The 25,349-nt window shown below is 36.6% G+C and overlaps 1 protein-coding gene across 2 annotated transcripts in view; it reads left to right on the forward strand.

Annotated features, from left to right (window-relative positions):
* The window catches only part of LOC145255777 (mediator of RNA polymerase II transcription subunit 21-like), a 57,640-nt gene that overhangs the window by 12,546 nt on the left and 19,745 nt on the right, over positions 1–25,349 (forward strand). Inside the window, exon 1 of one of the 2 annotated variants that reach the window (XM_080114439.1) lies at positions 8,774–8,882. The exons of the other annotated variant lie outside the window; for it this stretch is intronic. Coding sequence (XP_079970565.1) covers positions 8,811–8,882 — 72 coding nt within the window. The 5' untranslated portion in view covers positions 8,774–8,810. Of the gene's footprint in view, positions 1–8,773; positions 8,883–25,349 lie in introns of those variants that run through there. 2 annotated transcript variants of the gene reach the window in all.

Raw genomic sequence — 25,349 nt, forward strand, 5'->3', positions numbered from 1 at the left:
TCACAATTGCGACATCTATCGAGGAAGGAGTCCCTATTTTTCTCTATAAATATTTAGTCCTCTCACTGCTACCAGTTGACACCGTGACCTAGTCTACATTTTCCTACGATACTTTCATTGCACTTATCATAACTGGTTATTAGCTACATACACATAACATAATCTTTCCATTACCCAATTAAAAAAATAATAAATTCTCTCCTCTCAAAATCTGCCTCATCTGAAACCAGTCAATTCTGTTATTCCAGAATCCACTTCTTTATACATAAACGAATACTCAAGAAATTTTCCAATATGGCGCACTCTCTACATTATTATGCTGAAAAAATGATACCAAATATAAACATATTAACTGCTCATAAATACAAATTTAAATACTGTTAACCTTACACTTATCTATGCACAAAGTGCCTACAAACCAACACCCCCCCCTCAAAAAAAAAAAACATTTATGGATACTGTTATTGATTTTTCGATTTGGGAACAGCTTCTAAACCCTTACATGATGCTATTTGTTTTTTGGGGCGTTCTTTTACATACATTTTTTTTTTTTTTTTTTTTTACATTTCCTATTTCTGTGGATGCTTTTAATTATATACTTACCAGCAGTTACCCAGTCTTCAACCATGTTACTAATCGTTGAAATCGCTTCCAACCCTTACAAGATTTTTTTTTTGTTTTGTTTTCATTTGTTGACAGAGAAACAAATTATAAAAACTTTTTTTTATATAAAACACATTTAGACCCAAAGGCTGAAATAAAACCAGAAAAAATTACATTTTTATTTTTTCATCATTTTATATTAGACTAAATGTACAACATTCGTAGCCGCCAATATTGCTTTTAACATTTGGTCTTTTTTAGGCCAAATTTGACCTTTTTTTGCTTTTACTTAAAATAGGGTTCATGAAAGAGCATAAAAAAGGCCAAATTTTGCCTTAAATAGCCAATCTGTCAATCCTTAGAACGACTAAATTTTAAAAGCAATATGGCCGCCTTGATCGTCTGTTTAGTCTAATAAAAATGATGGAAAAATAATAAAAATGATTTTTTTTTTTTTTTTTTTTTTTTTTTTTTTTTTCAGGTTTTATTTCGGCTTTTGGGTCTAATAATGTGTTTTATATAAACATAAATAGTTTTTTTTATAATTTCTGTGTCTGTTAAATAATTTACGCCGCTAAACTACACATTCACTTATTTGTTATATATTTGTTTTTTGTTTACTTCTCTTTTCCAGACTCATTACTGGCACTGCTCAAACATTAACTTTTTTTTTTTTTTTTTACCTTAGCTCCACCTCCACAATTTCCTTTAAAGTGATGATTTTTATAGGTTTTCGACTATGCTGAATAAGACAATCTCTTTTGACTTTGGCGGAGACAAGTAGTTTTTGAGATCTAAAGACGTGCATTGTGCACTGTACTGCAGTTTGGCGCCAGATTTGTAGGCACATGCTAAAAACAAATCTACTTCTCTCCGACTAACACTGCCAGCCCCCAATTTTTTTAGGAGGGATATGCTAACAATGAATATCAAGGTTAAATTTGGGGCAAATACTTTGACACCCCCCCTTCATAAAATGGGGTGTCTATTATGAAAGCCGTTCTTACCATGGTGAGGTTGGGGTGTCTATTCCAAAATACATGAGAAGATTAGGTGTCTATTCCGAAACTCATTCTTAACATAGTAAGCCGTAGTTTATTTTTTTACAAAGGAGGGTGGTATGCTTCCATTGGGCAATGCCAGTTAATGAGTCCTGCTAGTATATATATATATATATATATAAGAAAAAATAATTAAAAAACATGTTAAAAACACTTTAAGAAGAGTTAAAAACATATTTAATTTTCAAAAAGGAAACACAAATTAAGTGGATTGTCCTTAATCCGCAGAGTTTTGAAAGAAATACTTACCTACTACTAAACCCTACATCTTGAATCCTTATTCTAATTTGGACAAAAAGAGAGAAAACCAGTATGAGAACCTTAAGTCGATGATGAAGGTTCTCATACTGGTTTCTCTCTTTCTACTATTAGATCCCATTTGACTGGGGACAGACTTCTCTTTGGGCTACTGCATTGCCCGGAAAAAAACAATTTTCATTATTTCAGCTGTTTTGAAGGCTTTCCAATCGGATTATATGCATTGTCATGCTGGACTTGTATTGGAATCCATTCTCTCTAAAGAACTATTTTGCATTTCGGATCAACTTGAGAGGATTTTCATACAAGCTTAAATATTATACGCGGTTTGTTTTTATATTATTTTTTCACATATCCAACATTTTTTCACTTTTTTATTTGGCAATTTATAACTACAATAAATTGCAGTTTCACTTAATGCCTTAACTAGCAAAATCTAGCATTGCTACAAATATAATTTGCTGATTTCTTTAAGTCTTCTGATAAGAAGAATAACAAGAATAGCATTCTTTGAAACTCCATGGAATAAGGACTTTGTAAATTGTTTTTTGGAGTATTCAGTCGAACAATAAATTTTGATTGTAATTTTCTTTCTCTTATCTATGTATCTATCTATCTATATATACATATAGAAAGATTTAATATTAAACGACTTGAATAAATGAATTGAGCATGCACAGAAATAAGAATATGTTGGCAAGTTGAAATGAACATTTTGCATTTAAACTTGCTGATATATTTCTGTACACGTTATTCATTCATCCAAACAAAGATTTTACTCATTATAAACCATCCTTGGTATATGATTACAATTTCCTGTTAATTTCAGTGTTATGCAACCAGTAGTTTAAAAGTCTATTGGTTAAATATTTACACTTACACACACACACACACACACACACACACACACACACACACACACACACACACACACACCTATTGTTTTATTTATATAGATTAATCCATGTGAAATATTGATTTTCTGTTTGTCTGTCTCTCTATTTCTCTCTCTCTCTCTGTCAGTAAGCTGTCTCTCTTATTTTTCTCTGTCTGTTCATCTCCTTGTAATAAATCTTTCAAAACTGAACAGCATCATCCGAGTGATTGCATCCACAGACAAGCAAGAATCTGACATAGGTATATTGGTGAGTGTGACATTGTCATATTTGGTGAGCGTGGCTCAGGATGCAATAGACTTTGTGACTGACTGGAGGCAACTCTTGCAGGTGTGACCTCCAGGCAACATCATAATTGGTGCTTGTGACCAAAGATTCATTCATACCTGTGATGCAGGATCATGCAGCATCTTCTGTCCTCCTCCTGATCAAGTGGGCCAAGAAGCAATGTCACAAATTAAACAGTATCATATATAATGGTTTATACATGCTGACCCACATTTCATAGAAATAGAGCAATGAAAAATTGGCACAGTTATTAGTCTTTTACTACAGAGGAACCACCCAGATTTACGCATTTCTCCTATCATTTACTGCAGCTCTATTGACTGTTTTTGTTTGGCCCTAGAAGACTGTAAGCATGACCTTGTCAGTGAAGGGCTGCACCTTTGCCTTCTTTGGAGGTGATGAGTCCAAGTGCTTCCACTGCGTTGATTGGCTCATACTGAAAATACCAAAGACTTATGTACGACATGAAAAGAAACTGGAATCTTAAGAAGGTATCAATCATACCAGTCATTATGGGAGCAATCAGGCTAATGAAAAAGAATTTCAAAAACTGTCTGGCAAATATACCAGGTGAACCAAGTGCAAGAAAAATACAAACAATAGCACTTTAGGGGACAGTTAGAATCTTAAAAAGATCTCTCGGTTGGAGTAACTAAACTAACAGGAGAATGTTTGACATCCGGTAGAATGCCTCATCCCCAGCAAAAACAAAGTGATAAGAAAATTAAAACAAAAAAGAGCCACCTCTTCACTGTAGAGATCCCTAGATTTCTACAGTGAAGCTTCATGCCTGAGAGTATCCTATATCTCTACAAGGCTATCATTCACTTATTCATGAAGCATTGCTGCAACACCTGGGGAGGGGGGTGCATTGCCGAAGTGTTGCGTTTCTGTATCTGTTTTACTAGTACTTTAATTGAATGTGCTCCGACGAACTCCAGGCACTTGTACCGTTTTGATGTAAATACCTTCGACTAACCCGATAAGCAGTAAAATCTCACCCCTGCACAGTAGAGATCCCTAGAACCGAAAAGCCTTCTATTCTAATAGTTTATTCCCCCCCCCCAAACAAACTTTTCTTCTTGGTCCCTTCTTCCTTGACTGTACTGACATGCAAAAGCTTGAGTATAATGTAAGCAGACATCTTACTGCTCAACTCCCTACACAGTATCCTTGTAGTTTGGATCACAAATAGTAGCTCCGCACGACAAAGTGGCACAGTGTCTTGTTTGGGTTGAAATAAGTCACTAGAATTATTTTTGATTTGTGAACAATCTAAAAAACTATTTTATTGACGGAAATTATTAAAATGAAAACATGCAAAGTCAGTAGCAATTATACAGTTAAAGAATTACAATTTTAACCTTGTCGTTGTGTATAAAATATTGTTGGTTACAACATAATTGTCCGTTCCTATTTACTTGCCACCCCACAGGAATGGAGTTAGAAACACGGTCAATTATTAATGTGTGAAAAATTCAGTTTTCTAAAAGTGTTTACCCTGAATTGACACAGAAATTAAAAAAAAAAATTGCCTCAATCTGGAAGGATTTCTCCTTCACTGATCGACGGTAGATGAGATGAAGTTTAGCATATATGTAGCAGAACCACTGATGCTGGTAACAGCAGCAACCTTCTAAAGATATGCAAATGACCAAGCTAGCTGTGTGAAATTACGTTATAGCAGAGGCAAAAGAACACATAGCAGGAGAAAGAGGGATGTTCAAGATGTGACAAGAGAAGCACATGTTTGAGACACGTGGGTGACGTCACAGCAGAGACAAAAATGTCACACACGGATGGAGGAGAAATGAACTGTTTAAATATTTTAAAAAAAATGTGTTGTTGGAAATACCAAATATAAAGGCTTTTGTTAAAGAAAAAAAAGGCAAATTTCTTCCATTCATCTGTTTCCTTGCGACAGTCTATATGCTAACGACAATGTTATAATCAGAACAGATACTACACTTTACTTTATTCGCAAAAAAGAATATAAAATATATATTTTAACAAATTCGGCACAAGGTCATCTACTGTGTGTGTAGGAGGGGATCGTTGGTTATTCTGTCTTTTCTACTTTGTCTAGAATCATTGCGTTCGCCATAATACCACATTTATTCTCGTGATAGAAGCCAACCTACTTAAAATATCTGTGTTAAAAATTTCATACTACAGTAATTAAACAAATTAAAACCAAATAAATATCTTTCAGAATTTTTTAGATGAGGATTGACTGTTTCTATTTTTTTGGACTACTATTTTCATCTTTAATCTTATTTTAAATGTTTTGACTGCAACAGTCCGTGGCAGAAATAATTAAGTGCTAAAGTAATAATCACTTCTAAATGAGTCTTCTGAAGGTCGAAGGTGCAATCCTCAGGATGGGTGATACTAAAAGTATAATTACAAATTACTTAAGATTTCTACTCGGTCATGGCTGATGGAATGAGAGCAATCTACCTCTGAGGATTTAAATAAAGGGTTCCATTTGAAATTCTGTACAGATCCCAAATTCGACAGAACAATTTTCAAGTTCGACAAGATGTACCTGAAGAAGGCCGGAGGTTACATCAATCGAAAAATAAGAATAACACTCAAGATGAGAAAAATAGTTTTAATAATACCAATAATATAAACTAGTGGGACCTGTGGTAATTTCACAGGACACTCATATGTAATATAATGATGTTGGCATTCTGTAGATGTTCAGTGCAAATGGAGACGCTCTGATATTATTGTAGCTTTTTTGTTAAAATTACAAAAGTATTTATCTAAGCTAGCATGAACGCCCGACAAAGCCCGGTTGTAAAGTATTCTTAAATATGATATTTTAATTCTTGCAGATTTTGTATATATTATTATAGAGTTAATGTTCCATTGATTTTTATATATTATAAAGTTGCGATTTCAAAAATAAAAAAAAAATATATCCATATGACTTGGGTGCATTAGCTTGAACCGAAATAAAATATGAAAAAATATGTGTGTGTGTGTATATATATATATATATATATATATATATATATATATATAAATAATGTAATTTGAGTCCTTTCAGCCATAATCGAAACCAAATCTTATGAAGTCTTGATAAAATTATTTATAAAAAAAGATAAATGACTTAAGTGCCATCAGCTATAATTGAAACCGAAATCAAAACTTATGAAGAATTCTTGGTAAAATTATTATTTATTACAAGAAATGGAAGTACATAACAATTAAACAATCCGGATATAAGCGTGACAAAAAAAATAACACACTATCATATTAATATATAGATGCTGAATAATTAAAAATTAATGAATTTTACATTTAAAAACAAATGGGAAAGCTATTTGGAAATAAATATGTAAACTTGTCCATTAAAAATGTTAAAATATTATATGCCATTGACTTGGAATATGCCAAATTGTCTTCATTTTTGCATTAAATACTGATCTCTATTAATCCCTCACTGTACACTGTGTAGATACCATAATACTTAGTTTGCTGTACCTTAAGGTCCATACAAAATTTCGGTCAGATTGTCCCAGTAGTTTAAAAAAAAGAAAAAGGAGAACAAACGCATAGACAGACAAAGAGACATATGATATAGAAAGCTATTTTATTGTCCATTTCACTTCATTTAATTTATATTTTTTGTCTTGAAATACAATTCTTTTTAAAATGTCAAGAATGTAATTTTAATTTGCTGTTTTAATTCTTTTTTTTTTTAGTATCAAACATATTTGAATTGTTTTAGAATTTTATTGCACAATTAATGGTGTTTTGATCTTCTATTTATAACCAATGGTTCTCGTATTGTATTTAATTTTATATTATCACTACTTAAGAGATCATTGTCGCCAAACATATGTGCTAGTTTTGTTGTTGTTACTTCATATATCTTACTGTCCACTGTCTATAACTTTTACTTCAACCAAAATGAGAATAGTAGTCCAAAAAATCCAAATTTATTAATCCTCATCTAAAAAAAAATTCCAAAAAATATAATTTAAAAAAAAATATTATATTCACAGAAACTTGGAATGAGACTTGTCTACTCAGTAACAGATGAACTTACTATAATTTTAGAATCGAATTTAATTATTTTTGATATTAGGTTGGTGCAAAAATAATGTTTTTATGTATATAGTTGAACATCAAAAAACATTATTTTTGCACTAACCTAATAGTTATGCCAAGACGCACCAAAGATTACAATTATATTAAATTTCTTTTTGTTTTGTTTATTTTATGGCATATCAAATTTTTTCATGTCATTTAATGCCAAATCAAGTTGGATGCTTTAAAAAAAAAATAGCATTATTTTTTAAAAACATTATTCTTTATTTTCATTAACCGCTCCTTTTGGAGGTTGATGTAGAATATTTTCTGTTCAAAAGAGACAATCCTCCAAGGCATTAACCCTCTTCCTTTATTTTATTTTATTTTTTTTTGAGGGAGAGGATAGCATATGTGAACAAGAAATTGTCACAATCGGCTGTTTATTAGCAAATATAACACTTACATAATATATATTTATTAACAAAAATATGCAACTGGAAACATTTTTGCTAGTAATTTTACTGTCTCTCTTACTTCTACTCCTCCTCCTGCTCTTATCTATTCCTACTCCTCCTCCTGCTCTTATCTATTCCTACTCCTCCTCCTGCTCTTATCTATTCCTACTCCTCCTCCTGCTCTTATCTATTCCTACTTCTCCTCCTGCTCTTATCTATTCCTACTTCTCCTCCTGCTCTTATCTATTCCTACTCCTCCTCCTGCTCTTATCTATTCCTACTCCTCCTCCTGCTCTTATCTATTCCTACTCCTCCTCCTGCTCTTATCTATTCCTACTCCTCCTCCTGCTCTTATCTATTCCTACTCCTCCTCCTGCTCTTATCTATTCCTACTCCTCCTCCTGCTCTTATCTATTCCTACTCCTCCTCCTGCTCTTATCTATTCCTACTCCTCCTCCTGCTCTTATCTATTCCTACTCCTCCTCCTGCTCTTATCTATTCCTACTCCTCCTCCTGCTCTTATCTATTCCTACTCCTCCTCCTGCTCTTATCTATTCCTACTCCTCCTCCTGCTCTTATCTATTCCTACTCCTCCTCCTGCTCTTATCTATTCCTACTCCTCCTCCTGCTCTTATCTATTCCTACTCCTCCTCCTGCTCTTATCTATTCCTACTCCTCCTCCTGCTCTTATCTATTCCTACTCCTCCTCCTGCTCTTATCTATTCCTACTCCTCCTCCTGCTCTTATCTATTCCTACTCCTCCTCCTGCTCTTATCTATTCCTACTCCTCCTCCTGCTCTTATCTATTCCTACTCCTCCTATCTATACCTCCTACTCCTCCTATCTATACCTCCTACTCCTCCTATCTATACCTCCTACTCCTCCTATCTATATCTCCTACTCCTCCTTTTACGTATTTTACCCCTCCTCCTCCTCCTCTGATCTCGTCTACCCCTCCTCCTCCTCCTCTGATCTCGTCTACCCCTCCTCCTCTGATCCCTTCTACCCCTCCTCCTCATCTGATCTCTTTTACTCTCTCTGCTTTTAGCCGACTCCAACTCTCACAAGCATGAACCCTAAGATCTGCATGCATGTGCAATAAAAGTTGTTCTTTGTTTTTATCTTATCTTTAATTGGTCACAGAGTTCCAATCTCAAGTAACCAGCAAATGACTCATTGCAGCAAGCCCATCTTAAAACACCATGCCTGTATTAGTCATGACTTCAACAAACAAACACACCCTGAGTTTGTGTGGGAAACAGAAAAGAATGGAGGTTATTCTTTCAAATTCATTGTGACTTATGTTTTGTTTTATTATTTTAACCCATTAGTATTTCGCTCTCATTATTTAAAAGCCAGCACAACTGTTTATTGTCTGCACTTAATAAGATTAGAATTGCATTGTTTTAAAATTTCTTTGCGAGAAGATTGTTATATTGTCGAGTTTGCATGTGGCCACTGCATTTTTAGAACTTGTTTTGTGTGGTCAGTCCCACTTGACCTTGCCTTTCACTTTGACCTTGGAAGTTGAGGAAATCTGTTAACTCACTGTGTGATTTATCTCTTAAGGTCCTATTTATCACTCTCACCCTCTCTCATTATTATTTTAACCTCTGCTCCCTGGTGCTACCAAATCAGGCTGTCTGAAATTATTGAAATTATTCCTGACTTCAATGAACTAAACATTGATTTTTTTTTTTTTTTACATTTCCATTTAGAAAACTCCATGTTCTGCAAAGCCAAAAACACAAACAACAATTTTCCTCTACAAAACAACTAAACCAAACACCATGAATAAATATTTGAAGATATAAAGAACTTGAATCACGAAACCTTTTTTTCCAAAATGTTTTTAAACATGTTTTGTTGAATTCAATATGACTTAATAATGAAACATGTGTAAGACATAATATAATAAAAACTCAGATATCTGCTAAAAAATAAAATTTGAGTGTGATTTGATTTTCACACATACACACACACCTATATATATATCTATATAGTCATCCACATACAGTACTGTTTCATTGAATCACAACTCATCAGTACGGCTAGACTAGCATCTTTCCTCAGTCATGAATCGAACCTACAACCATCACATTGACAGTTGGCAGCTCTACCCCCAAGACCATGAATTTGTACCTGCAAATGTCTCTCATCAAGTTTTGTTTTTTTCGGGTTTTTTTTTTTTTACCCCAAACAAGGCAAATTGCCACTTTGGTGTAGGGGGCTACTATCAGGGGCAACAACTACTGGGGTACTATGTAGGGATTTGGGCAGCAAGATGTCGGTTCACGTTACACTTGAACTTCTGCACATCAGTACTGTTGGGGAAGTAGGGACCTGGAATGGAATTAGCAGCAGATATCTTAACTGTAGTTCCTGAACGTATATACCGTTCATTGGACAAAACGGGAGGGTAGAGCGGTGGCCCTTGATATATCTAAGGCTTTTGACAGGGTATGGCACGATGGTCTTCTAAGGAAAATTGGATCATATGGAATCACTGGGAGAATTCATAATGTAATTAAATCCTTAAGTAATAGAAAAATCAAAGTTGTCCTCGACGGTCGTACATCTAAACAATATGACATAAATGCGGGAGTACCTCAAGGGTCTATCCTTGGACCTCTTATTATTCCTGATATTCATAAATGACCTCCCTGATAAAATTGTTTCGGAGATGGGTATATTTGCCGATGACACCACTCTCTATAACAGATATGAGGGGAAAACAAATGAACACATATCCAAGGAAATGGCAGAAACACTAGAGGATGATCTCCAATCTGTAGTGGAATGGGGGCAAAAATGGTTGGTCACATTCAATGCTGCTAAGATTAAGCTTGTTTCCTTCAATAACTACAAGAAACATTCTCTACCACCTATAGCAATGGCCAAGAACATCATAACACATTGCCTGAAAGTACTTCTTTTAAACTCCTCGGCCTAACGTTTACAGGGAATATGAACTGGAATAGATACATTGAGAGCATTGCCAAGGCTGCTGCAAGGAAGGTTGGCTCCCTCTACCGTGCTAGAAAGCTACTTACGCCTGACAGTATCCTATACCTCTATAAGGCCACCATTCGCCCATATATGGAGTACTGTTGTCACATCTGGGCTGGTGCATCTGCTGCTTGTCTCTCGCTCCTGGACAGGGTTCAAAAGAGAGTCGCCAACCTGATAGGTCCTGAACTGTCATCTAGGCTTCAGCCTCTGTCCCATCGACGAGATGTTGCATCCCTCTGCCTGTTCTACAAATACTTTAATGGTGAATGCTCTGACGAACTGCAAACACTTGTACCTCCCCGACGTAACTACCCCTGACAAGCTACTAAGTCTCATCCCTTTACAGTAGAGATCCCTAGGTGCAAGAAAGCCTTTTACTCCAATAGTTTCTTCCCCAGAACTGCGGGTCTTTGGAACTCCCTTCCGGGATTCTGCTTTCCCAACTGCACTGATATGCAGAAGTTCAAGTGTAATGTTAACAAACATCTTTCTACTCATCTCCCTTCATAATGACCCCGCTAATTAAGTCCCTAATAGTAGCCCCCTGCTTCAAAGTGGCACTATGCCTTGTTTGGGGTTAAAATTGAATAATAAAAAATAAAATAAAAAAGTCTAGCGGTTCTGGGGAAGAAACTATTGGAGTAGAAAGATCTTTTACATCTAGGGATCTCTACAGTGTGGGAGTGGGATTTAGCAGCCTGTCTGGTTTGTCGAGGGTGTTCACGTCGTGGGGGCACAAGTGATTGCAGTTCGTCAGAGCATTCACCACTAAAATACTTGTAGAACAGGCAGAGGGATGCAACATTTCGTCGATGGGACAGAGGCTGAAGCTTAGATGCCAGTTCAGGGCCTATCAGGTTTGCGACTCTCTTTTGAACCTTGTCAAGGAGCGAGAGACTAGTTGCAGATGCACCAGCCCAAATGTGACAGCAATACTCCATACATGGGCGAATGGTGGCCTTATAGAGGTACAGGATACTTTCGGGTGTTAGTAGTTGTCTAGCATGTTAGAGAGTGCCTATTAAATAAGCACTTGTCCATCGCTTCACAGTGCTTGAACTGCTAGTTTGTTTACAAAAAAACAGACAGTGAGCTTCGTTTAATTACCGAACAAAGCATCAGGTTAAAATACATTTGCAACCGTGCTCAAACCAAAGGGGGGGGGGACTTAATAGTCATCCACATATAGTACTGTTTCGTTGTACCACAACTCATCAGTGTGGCTAGACTAGCACCTGCCCCTAGTCTTGGATTGAGCCTACAACCATCTAATATATATATATATATATATATATATATAAAACTTAAATGATCTTATAACGATGTATGTAACCCACTTCGTGGTTTACGACATCCAGTTGCGCATGCGTGCATGACCTGCGCACTGAAATATTAACGTTATTTCGAAATTATTATTTAACATGGGAAGAGTGGGGTTTAAAATAACTTCAACATAATACAGAAATGAACGATGTAAAAAAAAAAAAAAAAAAAAAAAAAAAAAAAAGCAGACAGTATTAACAATTATTTATTTGGATAATTTAAACGCGAAAAAAAAAACCAAAAGAACAATTAGGATGCTGAAATATTAATGTTATTATTTCAAAATTATTATTTAACATGGGAAGAGTGGGGTTTAAAATAACTTAAATCTAATACAGAAATGAACGATGTAAAAAAAAGCAGATATATCAAAATTTGAATTGAACTATAATAAGTATTATGGTATCTGTTCAGTGCACATTTACCTATAAGTATGGCCAACCATTTATAATTCAGTGATTGTAAATTTTTTTTTTTTCCAAAATAATCAATTATAATAAACAGAACGACTCATAGAAATCTATCTATATTCTTTTTTCATTTTGATATACTTTCATAGAAATGTTTCTGTTATGTCAAAAAATAAAACTATTTTCTTTACATCACAAGTGTCACGCTCATACATGAATTCCATAGCTAATATAACATACTGACCCAACGGGTCACGGGAGTATAGTATGTATGTATATATATATATATATTAGTGATGGGACGATGCCAAAATTTTTCCCGATTCCGTTCAAAATTTCCGATTCCGATCCGATTCCCGATTCCGATTCTTGTAAAATTTATACATATTTAATTAGAGATTTTTTTTTGTTTGTTTTTTCGTAAATTTTCAAATTATTACATAAACCCCTGGTTAATGTCCGCGTATATTTTATCTCAAATGTTTGCCTTGTAATTGATTAAAAATTGTAACACAACAAAACATTTATTTTGATTTTAAAACAAAGCTATATTGTACCAGTTCGTATTCACTGTATAACATGCTACTTACATCAATAGTGGAAAATATTCGAAGATTGGTAGGCAAAATAAGAAAACGATGTAAGAACAATATATTTAACAACGCCACTTAGCAAAGCCACATCTCATTGTTACGAACGAATTTCTAAATAATAATATTACTATTATGAAAACCATTTTTAACGTGAGATTGCGTGAGCTTTCTGTGCTTTCTCTCGCAGCTAAATCCCTATTCCAAAATGAAATATTACTTTTATAGATTACGTGTTAGAACATTTTTTTAATTGGCGGAAAGAAAAGCGATCATTTAGAATTTAGAGTGTAAGATCAGTTTCGAATATAAATTTAACGTAAAATGATCATCATTTCTGGCCATCCTAATTCTTTATGGATATTAACTAAAGTGTTTCCCACTAAATTAAGTTCGGTTTGCAACGTTGTAAAACCATGTGTAATCGCTTAAAAAGTAGACACCCTATCCCCAATAAGCGCACATAATTTAAAATTGGTAACACACTACAGCTCATGTTACGTTATATTTATTTGTGAAACTGACCGTCTATTTTAAATTCCTAATCGTTTTATATTAGTGTTGTGTCGATTAATCGGAATCGGGAATCGGATAAATCGGTAATTTTGGGGGTATCGGAATCGGTATTGGAATCGGAAAAATTTGTGCCTAATTTTCGATTCCCAAATCGATTCTTTTAATATTTTTAAAAAGTTCATTTTCAATTGTTTGTACCGATTATAAATATTTCTTTCTTTTAAACTATTAGTAAAACTAAAGAAGATCTAAACTTATTTTATATGCGTAAAATAAACAAAACAAAAATTGAAACTTTGCGAAAATTCGCTCGTAACCTTTAGAAGAATGCAGTTTATTTTCAAAGTAGCGAAAGAATTGTCTAAAATTAAAGAAATATTTTGCCCAGAAAAATAATATCAAACATTATTGCTAATTAAATGAAAAGTAGAATATAAAAGTGTTGGGTTTTGTCGGTATGTTTGCTGCTCCCTCACTCGGCAATCGGTATTGACAAATATAACAAGCCGTGCATGCATGGTCCCCCTCTATGTGAGGAGGGGGGATCGAATAAAGTGATAAAAAAAGTGATACATAACTGATAAAAAAACAATTTTGAGTGAAAAAAATTTTTTCAAGTTTTCAGAAAAATGACTAAGTTCAACTTTTGCTCCACACCCAATATTAGCCCTAAAACCTCCAGGGCTTGTGACTCTGATTTTTCCCAGGGTCAGTGATACTTCCATCAGGTGTATATCAGGTATGCCCATGGTTTTGCCAAGTTTCAGAAAAATCTAATGAATGGAGGAAAAGTTATTCTGAAAAATATGTCAATTTTGTCTATTTAGAGTCATTTTGAGGTATTTTTTTTTACCTCTTTTGCCCCCATGGGGGAGCTGATTACTTGTAAAAATGGACAAACGGCTATGTTTCAGGCCTTAAGACATGTAAATTTGAGTTCAGCACCATAAAAAACACTAAATAGAGATACATAATCACATTTTAGACAAATATGAAAAAAAGAGCCTAAAAAAGGGGTGGTTTTTAGCCCTAAAAGTTCCCGGAGTTTTGCCAGGGTCAGCGATACTGAATTTACATTTGCAACAATTGCCTTCACATTTTGGACAAGTTTAAGTAAAATCTAATGGACGGGAAAAAAGTTATGGGGCCAAAAGTGTCATTTTTGCCATTTTGGGCATTTTTGACCCCTTTTCAGCCCCTGGGGGAGCAACGAGAGTTTTCTTTAAAAAAAACTCGATGTTGTGCACATCTACGTATTGGAGGCTAAACTTGTGGCAAAATTTCAGAAAAAAGTAATGGACGGTTATCCGGGAATCATCCGGACGAACGGACGGACGAACGCCACTGAAAACTATAGTCCCTCTCCGATAAATCGGGGGGACCAACAAGGAATGGGTAAAATTGTGAAAAGGCTTGGCCTTTGATTTAATTTGAAATATGCTTCCAGTGTGATTTTCTTTGATTCTGCCGGTATTGTTTATGTTTATACTTAAGGATTGCTACGACGGCGCCAATGCCGCCTGAAGCCGAGGCCTCCGTGATATATATATATATATATATATATATATATATATATATATATATATATCACGGAAGCCTCGCTGAAGCCCGCCAATCTCACTCAAAAGTTGAGTTGAAAGTATTATGGGGTAATTAACACCTTCGATGCCGTTGGTTTCGACAACAATACTTTTTCACACCCACTTGCCAAATTTCTCAAGGAGTTTAATATGAAAAGATTTCAAACGAATAGAGTTTTATTTTATTTTCCTGGAGCCACATTGTCTGACACCGTCGCATTTTTCTCGGGGTTTCGGAAAAGTTAAAAATATACATGAATATCTCACAATCAATTTATCAAAGTCTGGATAAAATAGATAAAGAGAAAACATTTAGAAATTTTTCAGAATGAAAAATAAATTATATTTACATTTAAAAGTCCCCCCTCATTGAAATTCTACTTTTGGACGATATTTGTAAACCCACTAAAAACCAAATTATTTTTAGATCTAGGATGAAGCTCTAAACTGTCTTCACGTATTAAAAAAGGGTGCTTGTGCAGTTTACACTATGTTAAAAAACGAAAAATAAAAATATATATATATTCTACGTACTCGTTATGGAATGAAGTTCTCATAAAAAAATCACGTAATTTCATCAAATAGTTTTTATTTTATGCCGGAAAAACTATTTGGGAAATTCGGAATCTTCCTAAAAAACTGCGATAATTAGTCAAGGGAGCGTAAAACAAAAACTATTTAATGAAATTACGTGATTTTGTTATGAGAACTTCATTCTATAACGAGTACGTAGATCTATAGAGTTTAGTTTTACTAATAGTTTAAAAGAAATAAATATTTATAATCGGTACAAGCAATTGAAAATTAACTTTTGAAAAATATTTAAAGAATCGATTTTGGAATCGGAAATTATACACAAATTTTTCCGATTCCGATTCCCCGAAAATTACCGATTTAACCGATTCCCGATTCCGATTCATCGGCACAACACTAATATATATATATATATATATATATATATATATATATATATATATATATATATAGTCTAAAGAAGCTTTAAATAAAAAAAAATGCAAAAATAAAGAATGCAGTTTAAATTCCCGGAAGGAAAAAACAAAAAATGAACTTTAACCTATTGCAGACTTAGCACCTACATAATCCGATTTCTAAAAAGTTTATAATGACAAAAGAGAATTCATTTATATAAGGATGAAAAAAAAAAAAAAAAAAAAAGGCATTAACTAAAGTTGTTAAATAGACTTAGCACTTGCATAAGCCGATTTCGCAAAAGTCTTCAATTTTAAAACAGAATTCAACTACATAAGGATGAAAATAAAAAACCTTATATATATATATATATATATATATATATATATATATATATATATATAACTACTTCATTTAATCACATAAATTGGTATACGAAAGTACAAAGTTATGCGTAAACTTTAAGTATTTACTTCAACAGTGCTCAATACAGAGATAGAGCCAGGTAGTAAGTTATAAAATATATATGGCAATTAAGCTACACAGAATATTCCACATTTCATCCATGCTAGGATTCATCAGGCTTATGCCTATATATATATATAGGTCCAGAACTCGTACAAACCAATAAGCTGCAATATGCCAGCGACAACAACTGTACTCCCAGTTAGTACTATTGGAGCGCTACAAATGTCAACAGTCAAATTATTAAGAGCTTATATAAAATATGGGCTCAGCATCAACGTAGCAAAGACCAAAATATTTCAACCCTGTCCTGAACATGAAAACCTTTCTGATGGCACAATAACCATAAGGGACTAGAACTAAAAAATGTCAATCAACAATCATCAAATGCTAGGACTGAGAAAGACATTGAGAGTAGAATCAGAGCTGTTCATGCATCATATGGAAAACTGCATAAAACAGTATTCAGCAATCTACCCATCACATGACTTACAAAGTGGTTGTAATCTCAGCCTTGATGTACAGGTTAAATCCACCCTCAAGGTGACTAAAATTGACACAAACAACTGGGAATGAGCTGGAGAAATCTAGAAGTGTAAGCCATGTTTAGTTTCAGAAATGTTTCCGATGGTTCGTTGTTCTAAACAAGTTTTGAGAGGTGACTGGTTTGCAGTAGACAGAACAGTTTCCGATGGTTCGTTGTTCTAATCAAGTCTTGAGAGGTGACTGGTTTGCAGTAGACAGAACAGTTTTCGATGGTTCGTTGTTCTAAACAAGTCTTGAGAGGTGACTGGTTTGCAGTAGACAGAACAGTTTCTGATGGTTCATTGTTACACACAAGTCCTGGGAGGTGACTTGTTTGCAGTAGACAGAACAGTTTTCGATGGTTCGTTGTTCTAATCAAGTCTTGAGAGGTGACTGGTTTGCAGTAGACAGAACAGTTTCCGATGGTTCTTTGTTCTAAACAAGTCTTGAGAGGTGACTGGTTTGCAGTAGACAGAACAGTTTTTGATGGTTCGTTGTTCTCAACAAGTCTTAAGAGGTGACTGGTTTGCAGTAGACAGAACAGTTTCCGATGGTTCGTTGTTCTAATCAAGTCTTGAGAGGTGACTGGTTTGCAGTAGACAGAACAGTTTCTGATGGTTCATTGTTACACACCAGTCCTGGGAGGTGACTGGTTTGCAGTAGACAGAAAAGTTTTCGATGGTTCGTTGTTCTAAACAAGTCTTGAGAGGTGACTGGTTTGCAGTAGACAGAACAGTTTTCGATGGTTCGTTGTTCTCAACAAGTCTTGAGAGGTGACTGGTTTGCAGTAGACAGAACAGTTTTTGATGGTTCGTTGTTCTCAAAAAGTCTTGAGAGGTGACTGGTTTGCAGTAGACAGAACAGTTTTCGATGGTTCATTGTTCTAAACAAGTCTTGAGAGGTGACTGGTTTGCAGTAGACAGAACAGTTTTCGATGGTTCATTGTTCTAAACAAGTCTTGAGAGGTGACTGGTTTGCAGTAGACAGAACAGTTTTCGATGGTTCGTTGTTCTAATCAAGTCTTGAGAGGTGACTGGTTTGCAGTAGACAGAACAGTTTTCGATGGTTCGTTGTTCTAAACAAGTCTTGAGAGGTGACTGGTTTGCAGTAGACAGAACAGTTTTTGATGGTTCGTTGTTCTCAAAAAGTCTTGAGAGGTGACTGGTTTGCAGTAGACAGAACAGTTTTCGATGGTTCATTGTTCTAAACAAGTCTTGAGAGGTTACTGGTTTGCAGTAGACAGAACAGTTTTCGATGGTTCGTTGTTCTAAACAAGTCTTGAGAGGTGACTGGTTTGCAGTAGACAGAACAGTTTTTGATGGTTCGTTGTTCTCAAAAAGTCTTGAGAGGTGACTGGTTTGCAGTAGACAGAACAGTTTTCGATGGTTCATTGTTCTAAACAAGTCTTGAGAGGTGACTGGTTTGCAGTAGACAGAACAGTTTTCGATGGTTCATTGTTCTAAACAAGTCTTGAGAGGTGACTGGTTTGCAGTAGACAGAACAGTTTTCGATGGTTCGTTGTTCTAATCAAGTCTTGAGAGGTGACTGGTTTGCAGTAGACAGAACAGTTTTCGATGGTTCGTTGTTCTAAACAAGTCTTGAGAGGTGACTGGTTTGCAGTAGACAGAACAGTTTCTGATGGTTCATTGTTACACACAAGTCCTGGGAGGTGACTTGTTTGCAGTAGACAGAACAGTTTTCGATGGTTCGTTGTTCTAATCAAGTCTTGAGAGGTGACTTGTTTGCAGTAGACAGAACAGTTTCCGATGGTTCGTTGTTCTAATCAAGTCTTGAGAGGTGACTGGTTTGCAGTAGACAGAACAGTTTCTGATGGTTCATTGTTACACACAAGTCCTGGGAGGTGACTTGTTTGCAGTAGACAGAACAGTTTCCGATGGTTCGTTGTTCTAATCAAGTCTATAGAGGTGACTGGTTTGCACTAGACAGAACAGTTTCTGATGGTTCATTGTTACACACAAGTCCTGGGAGGTGACTTGTTTGCAGTAGACAGAACAGTTTTCGATTGTTCGTTGTTCTAATCAAGTCTTGAGAGGTGACTGGTTTGCAGTAGACAGAACAGTTTCTGATGGTTCATTGTTACACACAAGTCCTGGGAGGTGACTTGTTTGCAGTAGACAGAACAGTTTTCGATTGTTCGTTGTTCTAATCAAGTCTTGAGAGGTGACTGGTTTGCAGTAGACAGAACAGGTTTCGATTGTTCGTTGTTCTAATCAAGTCTTGAGAGGTGACTGGTTTGCAGTAGACAGAACAGTTTCTGATGGTTCATTGTTACACACAAGTCCTGGGAGGTGATTTGTTTGCAGTAGACAGAACAGTTTTCGATGGTTCGTTGTTCTAATCAAGTCTTGAGAGGTGACTTGTTTGCAGTAGACAGAACAGTTTCTGATGGTTCATTGTTACACACAAGTCCTGGGAGGTGATTTGTTTGCAGTAGACAGAACAGTTTTCAATGGTTCGTTGTTCTAATCAAGTCTTGAGAGGTGACTGGTTTGCAGTAGACAGAACAGTTTTCGATGGTTCGTTGTTCTAATCAAGTCTTTAGAGGTGACTGGTTTGCAGTAGACAGAACAGTTTTCGATTGTTCGTTGTTCTAAACAAGTCTTGAGAGGTGACTGGTTTGCAGTAGACAGAACAGTTTTCGATTGTTCGTTGTTCTAATCAAGTCTTGAGAGGTGACTTGTTTGCAGTAGACAGAACTGTTTTCGATTGTTCGTTGTTCTAATCAAGTCTTTAGAGGTGACTGGTTTGCAGTAGACAGAACAGTTTTCGATTGTTCGTTGTTCTAAACAAGTCTTGAGAGGTGACTGGTTTGCAGTAGACAGAACAGTTTTCGATTGTTCGTTGTTCTAAACAAGTCTTGAGAGGTGACTGGTTTGCAGTAGACAGAACAGTTTTCGATGGTTCGTTGTTCTAATCAAGTCTTGAGAGGTGACTTGTTTGCAGTAGACAGAACTGTTTTCGATTGTTCGTTGTTCTAATCAAGTCTTTAGAGGTGACTGGTTTGCAGTAGACAGAACAGTTTTCGATTGTTCGTTGTTCTAAACAAGTCTTGAGAGGTGACTGGTTTGCAGTAGACAGAACAGTTTTCGATTGTTCGTTGTTCTAATCAAGTCTTGAGAGGTGACTGGTTTGCAGTAGACAGAACAGTGTTCGATGGTTCGTTGTTCTAATCAAGTCTTGAGAGGTGACTGGTTTGCAGTAGACAGAACAGTTTTCGATGGTTCGTTGTTCTAATCAAGTCTTGAGAGGTGACTGGTTTGCAGTAGACAGAACAGTTTTCGATGGTTCGTTGTTCTAAACAAGTCTTGAGAGGTGACTGGTTTGCAGTAGACAGAACAGTTTTCGATGGTCCGTTGTTCTAATCAAGTCTTGAGAGGTGACTTGTTTGCAGTAGACAGAACAGTTTCCGATGGTTCGTATTTCTAATCAAGTCTTGAGAGGTGACTGGTTTGCAGTAGACAGAACAGTTTTTGATGGTTCGTTGTTCTAAACAAGTCTTGAGAGCTGACTGGTTTGCAGTAGACAGAACAGTTTTCGATGGTTCGTTGTTCTAAACAAGTCTTGAGAGGTGACTGGTTTGCAGTAGACAGAACAGTTTCTGATGGTTCATTGTTACACACAAGTCCTGGGAGGTGACTTGTTTGCAGTAGACAGAACAGTTTTCGATGGTTCGTTGTTCTAATCAAGTCTTGAGAGGTGACTTGTTTGCAGTAGACAGAACAGTTTCCGATTGTTCGTTGTTCTAATCAAGTCTTTAGAGGTAACTGGTTTGCAGTAGACAGAACAGTTTCTGATGGTTCATTGTTACACACAAGTCCTGGGAGGTGACTTGTTTGCAGTAGACAGAACAGTTTTCGATGGTTCGTTGTTCTATTCAAGTCTTGAGAGGTGACTTGTTTGCAGTAGACAGAACAGTTTCCGATGGTTCGTTGTTCTATTCAAGTCTTGAGAGGTGACTGGTTTGCAGTAGACAGAACAGTTTCTGATGGTTCATTGTTACACACAAGTCCTGGGAGGTGACTTGTTTGCAGTAGACAGAACAGTTTCCGATGGTTCGTTGTTCTAATCAAGTCTATAGAGGTGACTGGTTTGCAGTAGACAGAACAGTTTCTGATGGTTCATTGTTACACACAAGTCCTGTGAGGTGACTTGTTTGCAGTAGACAGAACAGTTTTCGATTGTTCGTTGTTCTAATCAAGTCTTGAGAGGTGACTGGTTTGCAGTAGACAGAACAGTTTCTGATGGTTCATTGTTACACACAAGTCCTGGGAGGTGACTTGTTTGCAGTAGACAGAACAGTTTTCGATTGTTCGTTGTTCTAATCAAGTCTTGAGAGGTGACTGGTTTGCAGTGGACAGAACAGTTTTCGATTGTTCGTTGTTCTAATCAAGTCTTGAGAGGTGACTGGTTTGCAGTAGACAGAACAGTTTCTGATGGTTCATTGTTACACACAAGTCCTGGGAGGTGATTTGTTTGCAGTAGACAGAACAGTTTTCGATGGTTCGTTGTTCTAATCAAGTCTTGAGAGGTGACTTGTTTGCAGTAGACAGAACAGTTTCTGATGGTTCATTGTTACACACAAGTCCTGGGAGGTGATTTGTTTGCAGTAGACAGAACAGTTTTCGATGGTTCGTTGTTCTAATCAAGTCTTGAGAGGTGACTGGTTTGCAGTAGACAGAACAGTTTTCGATGGTTCGTTGTTCTAATCAAGTCTTTAGAGGTGACTGGTTTGCAGTAGACAGAACAGTTTTCGATTGTTCGTTGTTCTAAACAAGTCTTGAGAGGTGACTGGTTTGCAGTAGACAGAACAGTTTTCGATTGTTCGTTGTTCTAATCAAGTCTTGAGAGGTGACTTGTTTGCAGTAGACAGAACTGTTTTCGATTGTTCGTTGTTCTAATCAAGTCTTTAGAGGTGACTGGTTTGCAGTAGACAGAACAGTTTTCGATTGTTCGTTGTTCTAAACAAGTCTTGAGAGGTGACTGGTTTGCAGTAGACAGAACAGTTTTCGATTGTTCGTTGTTCTAAACAAGTCTTGAGAGGTGACTGGTTTGCAGTAGACAGAACAGTTTTCGATGGTTCGTTGTTCTAATCAAGTCTTGAGAGGTGACTTGTTTGCAGTAGACAGAACTGTTTTCGATTGTTCGTTGTTCTAATCAAGTCTTTAGAGGTGACTGGTTTGCAGTAGACAGAACAGTTTTCGATTGTTCGTTGTTCTAAACAAGTCTTGAGAGGTGACTGGTTTGCAGTAGACAGAACAGTTTTCGATTGTTCGTTGTTCTAATCAAGTCTTGAGAGGTGACTGGTTTGCAGTAGACAGAACAGTGTTCGATGGTTCGTTGTTCTAATCAAGTCTTGAGAGGTGACTGGTTTGCAGTAGACAGAACAGTTTTCGATGGTTCGTTGTTCTAATCAAGTCTTGAGAGGTGACTGGTTTGCAGTAGACAGAACAGTTTTCGATGGTTCGTTGTTCTAAACAAGTCTTGAGAGGTGACTGGTTTGCAGTAGACAGAACAGTTTTCGATGGTCCGTTGTTCTAATCAAGTCTTGAGAGGTGACTTGTTTGCAGTAGACAGAACAGTTTCCGATGGTTCGTATTTCTAATCAAGTCTTGAGAGGTGACTGGTTTGCAGTAGACAGAACAGTTTTTGATGGTTCGTTGTTCTAAACAAGTCTTGAGAGCTGACTGGTTTGCAGTAGACAGAACAGTTTTCGATGGTTCGTTGTTCTAAACAAGTCTTGAGAGGTGACTGGTTTGCAGTAGACAGAACAGTTTCTGATGGTTCATTGTTACACACAAGTCCTGGGAGGTGACTTGTTTGCAGTAGACAGAACAGTTTTCGATGGTTCGTTGTTCTAATCAAGTCTTGAGAGGTGACTTGTTTGCAGTAGACAGAACAGTTTCCGATTGTTCGTTGTTCTAATCAAGTCTTGAGAGGTGACTGGTTTGCAGTAGACAGAACAGTTTCTGATGGTTCATTGTTACACACAAGTCCTGGGAGGTGACTTGTTTGCAGTAGACAGAACAGTTTTCGATGGTTCGTTGTTCTATTCAAGTCTTGAGAGGTGACTTGTTTGCAGTAGACAGAACAGTTTCCGATGGTTCGTTGTTCTATTCAAGTCTTGAGAGGTGACTGGTTTGCAGTAGACAGAACAGTTTCTGATGGTTCATTGTTACACACAAGTCCTGGGAGGTGACTTGTTTGCAGTAGACAGAACAGTTTCCGATGGTTCGTTGTTCTAATCAAGTCTATAGAGGTGACTGGTTTGCAGTAGACAGAACAGTTTCTGATGGTTCATTGTTACACACAAGTCCTGTGAGGTGACTTGTTTGCAGTAGACAGAACAGTTTTCGATTGTTCGTTGTTCTAATCAAGTCTTGAGAGGTGACTGGTTTGCAGTAGACAGAACAGTTTCTGATGGTTCATTGTTACACACAAGTCCTGGGAGGTGACTTGTTTGCAGTAGACAGAACAGTTTTCGATTGTTCGTTGTTCTAATCAAGTCTTGAGAGGTGACTGGTTTGCAGTGGACAGAACAGTTTTCGATTGTTCGTTGTTCTAATCAAGTCTTGAGAGGTGACTGGTTTGCAGTAGACAGAACAGTTTCTGATGGTTCATTGTTACACACAAGTCCTGGGAGGTGATTTGTTTGCAGTAGACAGAACAGTTTTCGATGGTTCGTTGTTCTAATCAAGTCTTGAGAGGTGACTGGTTTGCAGTAGACAGAACAGTTTCTGATGGTTCATTGTTACACACAAGTCCTGGGAGGTGACTTGTTTGCAGTAGACAGAACAGTTTTCGATTGTTTGTTGTTCTAATCAAGTCTTGAGAGGTGACTGGTTTGCAGTAGACAGAACAGTTTTCGATGGTTCGTTGTTCTAAACAAGTCTTGAGAGGTGACTGGTTTGCAGTAGACAGAACAGTTTTCGATTGTTCGTTGTTCTAAACAAGTCTTGAGAGGTGACTTGTTTGCAGTAGACAGAACAGTTTCTGATGGTTCATTGTTACACACAAGTCCTGGGAGGTGACTTGTTTGCAGTAGACAGAACAGTTTTCGATGGTTCGTTGTTCTAATCAAGTCTTGAGAGGTGACTTGTTTGCAGTAGACAGAACAGTTTCCGATGGTTCGTTGTTCTAATCAAGTCTTGAGAGGTGACTGGTTTGCAGTAGACAGAACAGTTTTCGATTGTTCGTTGTTCTAATGAAATCTTGAGAGGTGGCTGGTTTGCAGTAGACAGAACAGTTTTCGATGGTTCGTTGTTCTAAACAAGTCTTGAGAGGTGACTGGTTTGCAGTAGACAGAACAGTTTTCGATGGTTCGTTGTTCTAAACAAGTCTTGAGAGGTGACTGGTTTGCAGTAGACAGAACAGTTTTCGATTGTTCGTTGTTCTAAACAAGTCTTGAGAGGTGACTTGTTTGCAGTAGACAGAACAGTTTCTGATGGTTCATTGTTACACACAAGTCCTGGGAGGTGACTTGTTTGCAGTAGACAGAACAGTTTTCGATGGTTCGTTGTTCTAATCAAGTCTTGAGAGGTGACTGGTTTGCAGTAGACAGAACAGTTTCCGATGGTTCGTTGTTCTAATCAAGTCTTGAGAGGTGACTGGTTTGCAGTAGACAGAACAGTTTCTGATGGTTCATTGTTACACACAAGTCCTGGGAGGTGACTTGTTTGCAGTAGACAGAACAGTTTCCGATGGTTCGTTGTTCTAATCAAGTCTATAGAGGTGACTGGTTTGCAGTAGACAGAACAGTTTCTGATGGTTAATTGTTACACACAAGTCCTGGGAGGTGACTTGTTTGCAGTAGACAGAACAGTTTTCCATTGTCTGTTGTTCTAATCAAGTCTTGAGAGGTGACTGGTTTGCAGTAGACAGAACAGTTTCTGATGGTTCATTGTTACACACAAGTCCTGGGAGGTGACTTGTTTGCAGTAGACAGAACAGTTTTCGATTGTTCGTTATTCTAATCAAGTCTTGAGAGGTGACTGGTTTGCAGTAGACAGAACAGTTTTCGATTGTTCGTTGTTCTAATCAAGTCTTGAGAGGTGACTGGTTTGCAGTAGACAGCACAGTTTTCGATTGTTCGTTGTTCTAATCAAGTCTTGAGAGGTGACTGGTTTGCAGTAGACAGAACAGTTTTCGATGGTTCGTTGTTCTAAACAAGTCTTGAGAGGTGACTGGTTTGCAGTAGACAGAACAGTTTTCGATGGTTCGTTGTTCTAATCAAGTCTTGAGAGGTGACTGGTTTGCAGTAGACAGAACAGTTTTCGATTGTTCGTTGTTCTAATCAAGTCTTGAGAGGTGACTGGTTTGCAGTAGACAGAACAGTTTTCGATGGTTTGTTGTTCTAATCAAGTCTTGAGAGG

Source organism: Euprymna scolopes, chromosome 31 (assembly GCF_053919585.1).
Source record: "Euprymna scolopes isolate OS-2025 chromosome 31, ASM5391958v1, whole genome shotgun sequence".
In the NCBI taxonomy this organism is placed as follows: domain Eukaryota; kingdom Metazoa; phylum Mollusca; class Cephalopoda; order Sepiida; family Sepiolidae; genus Euprymna; species Euprymna scolopes.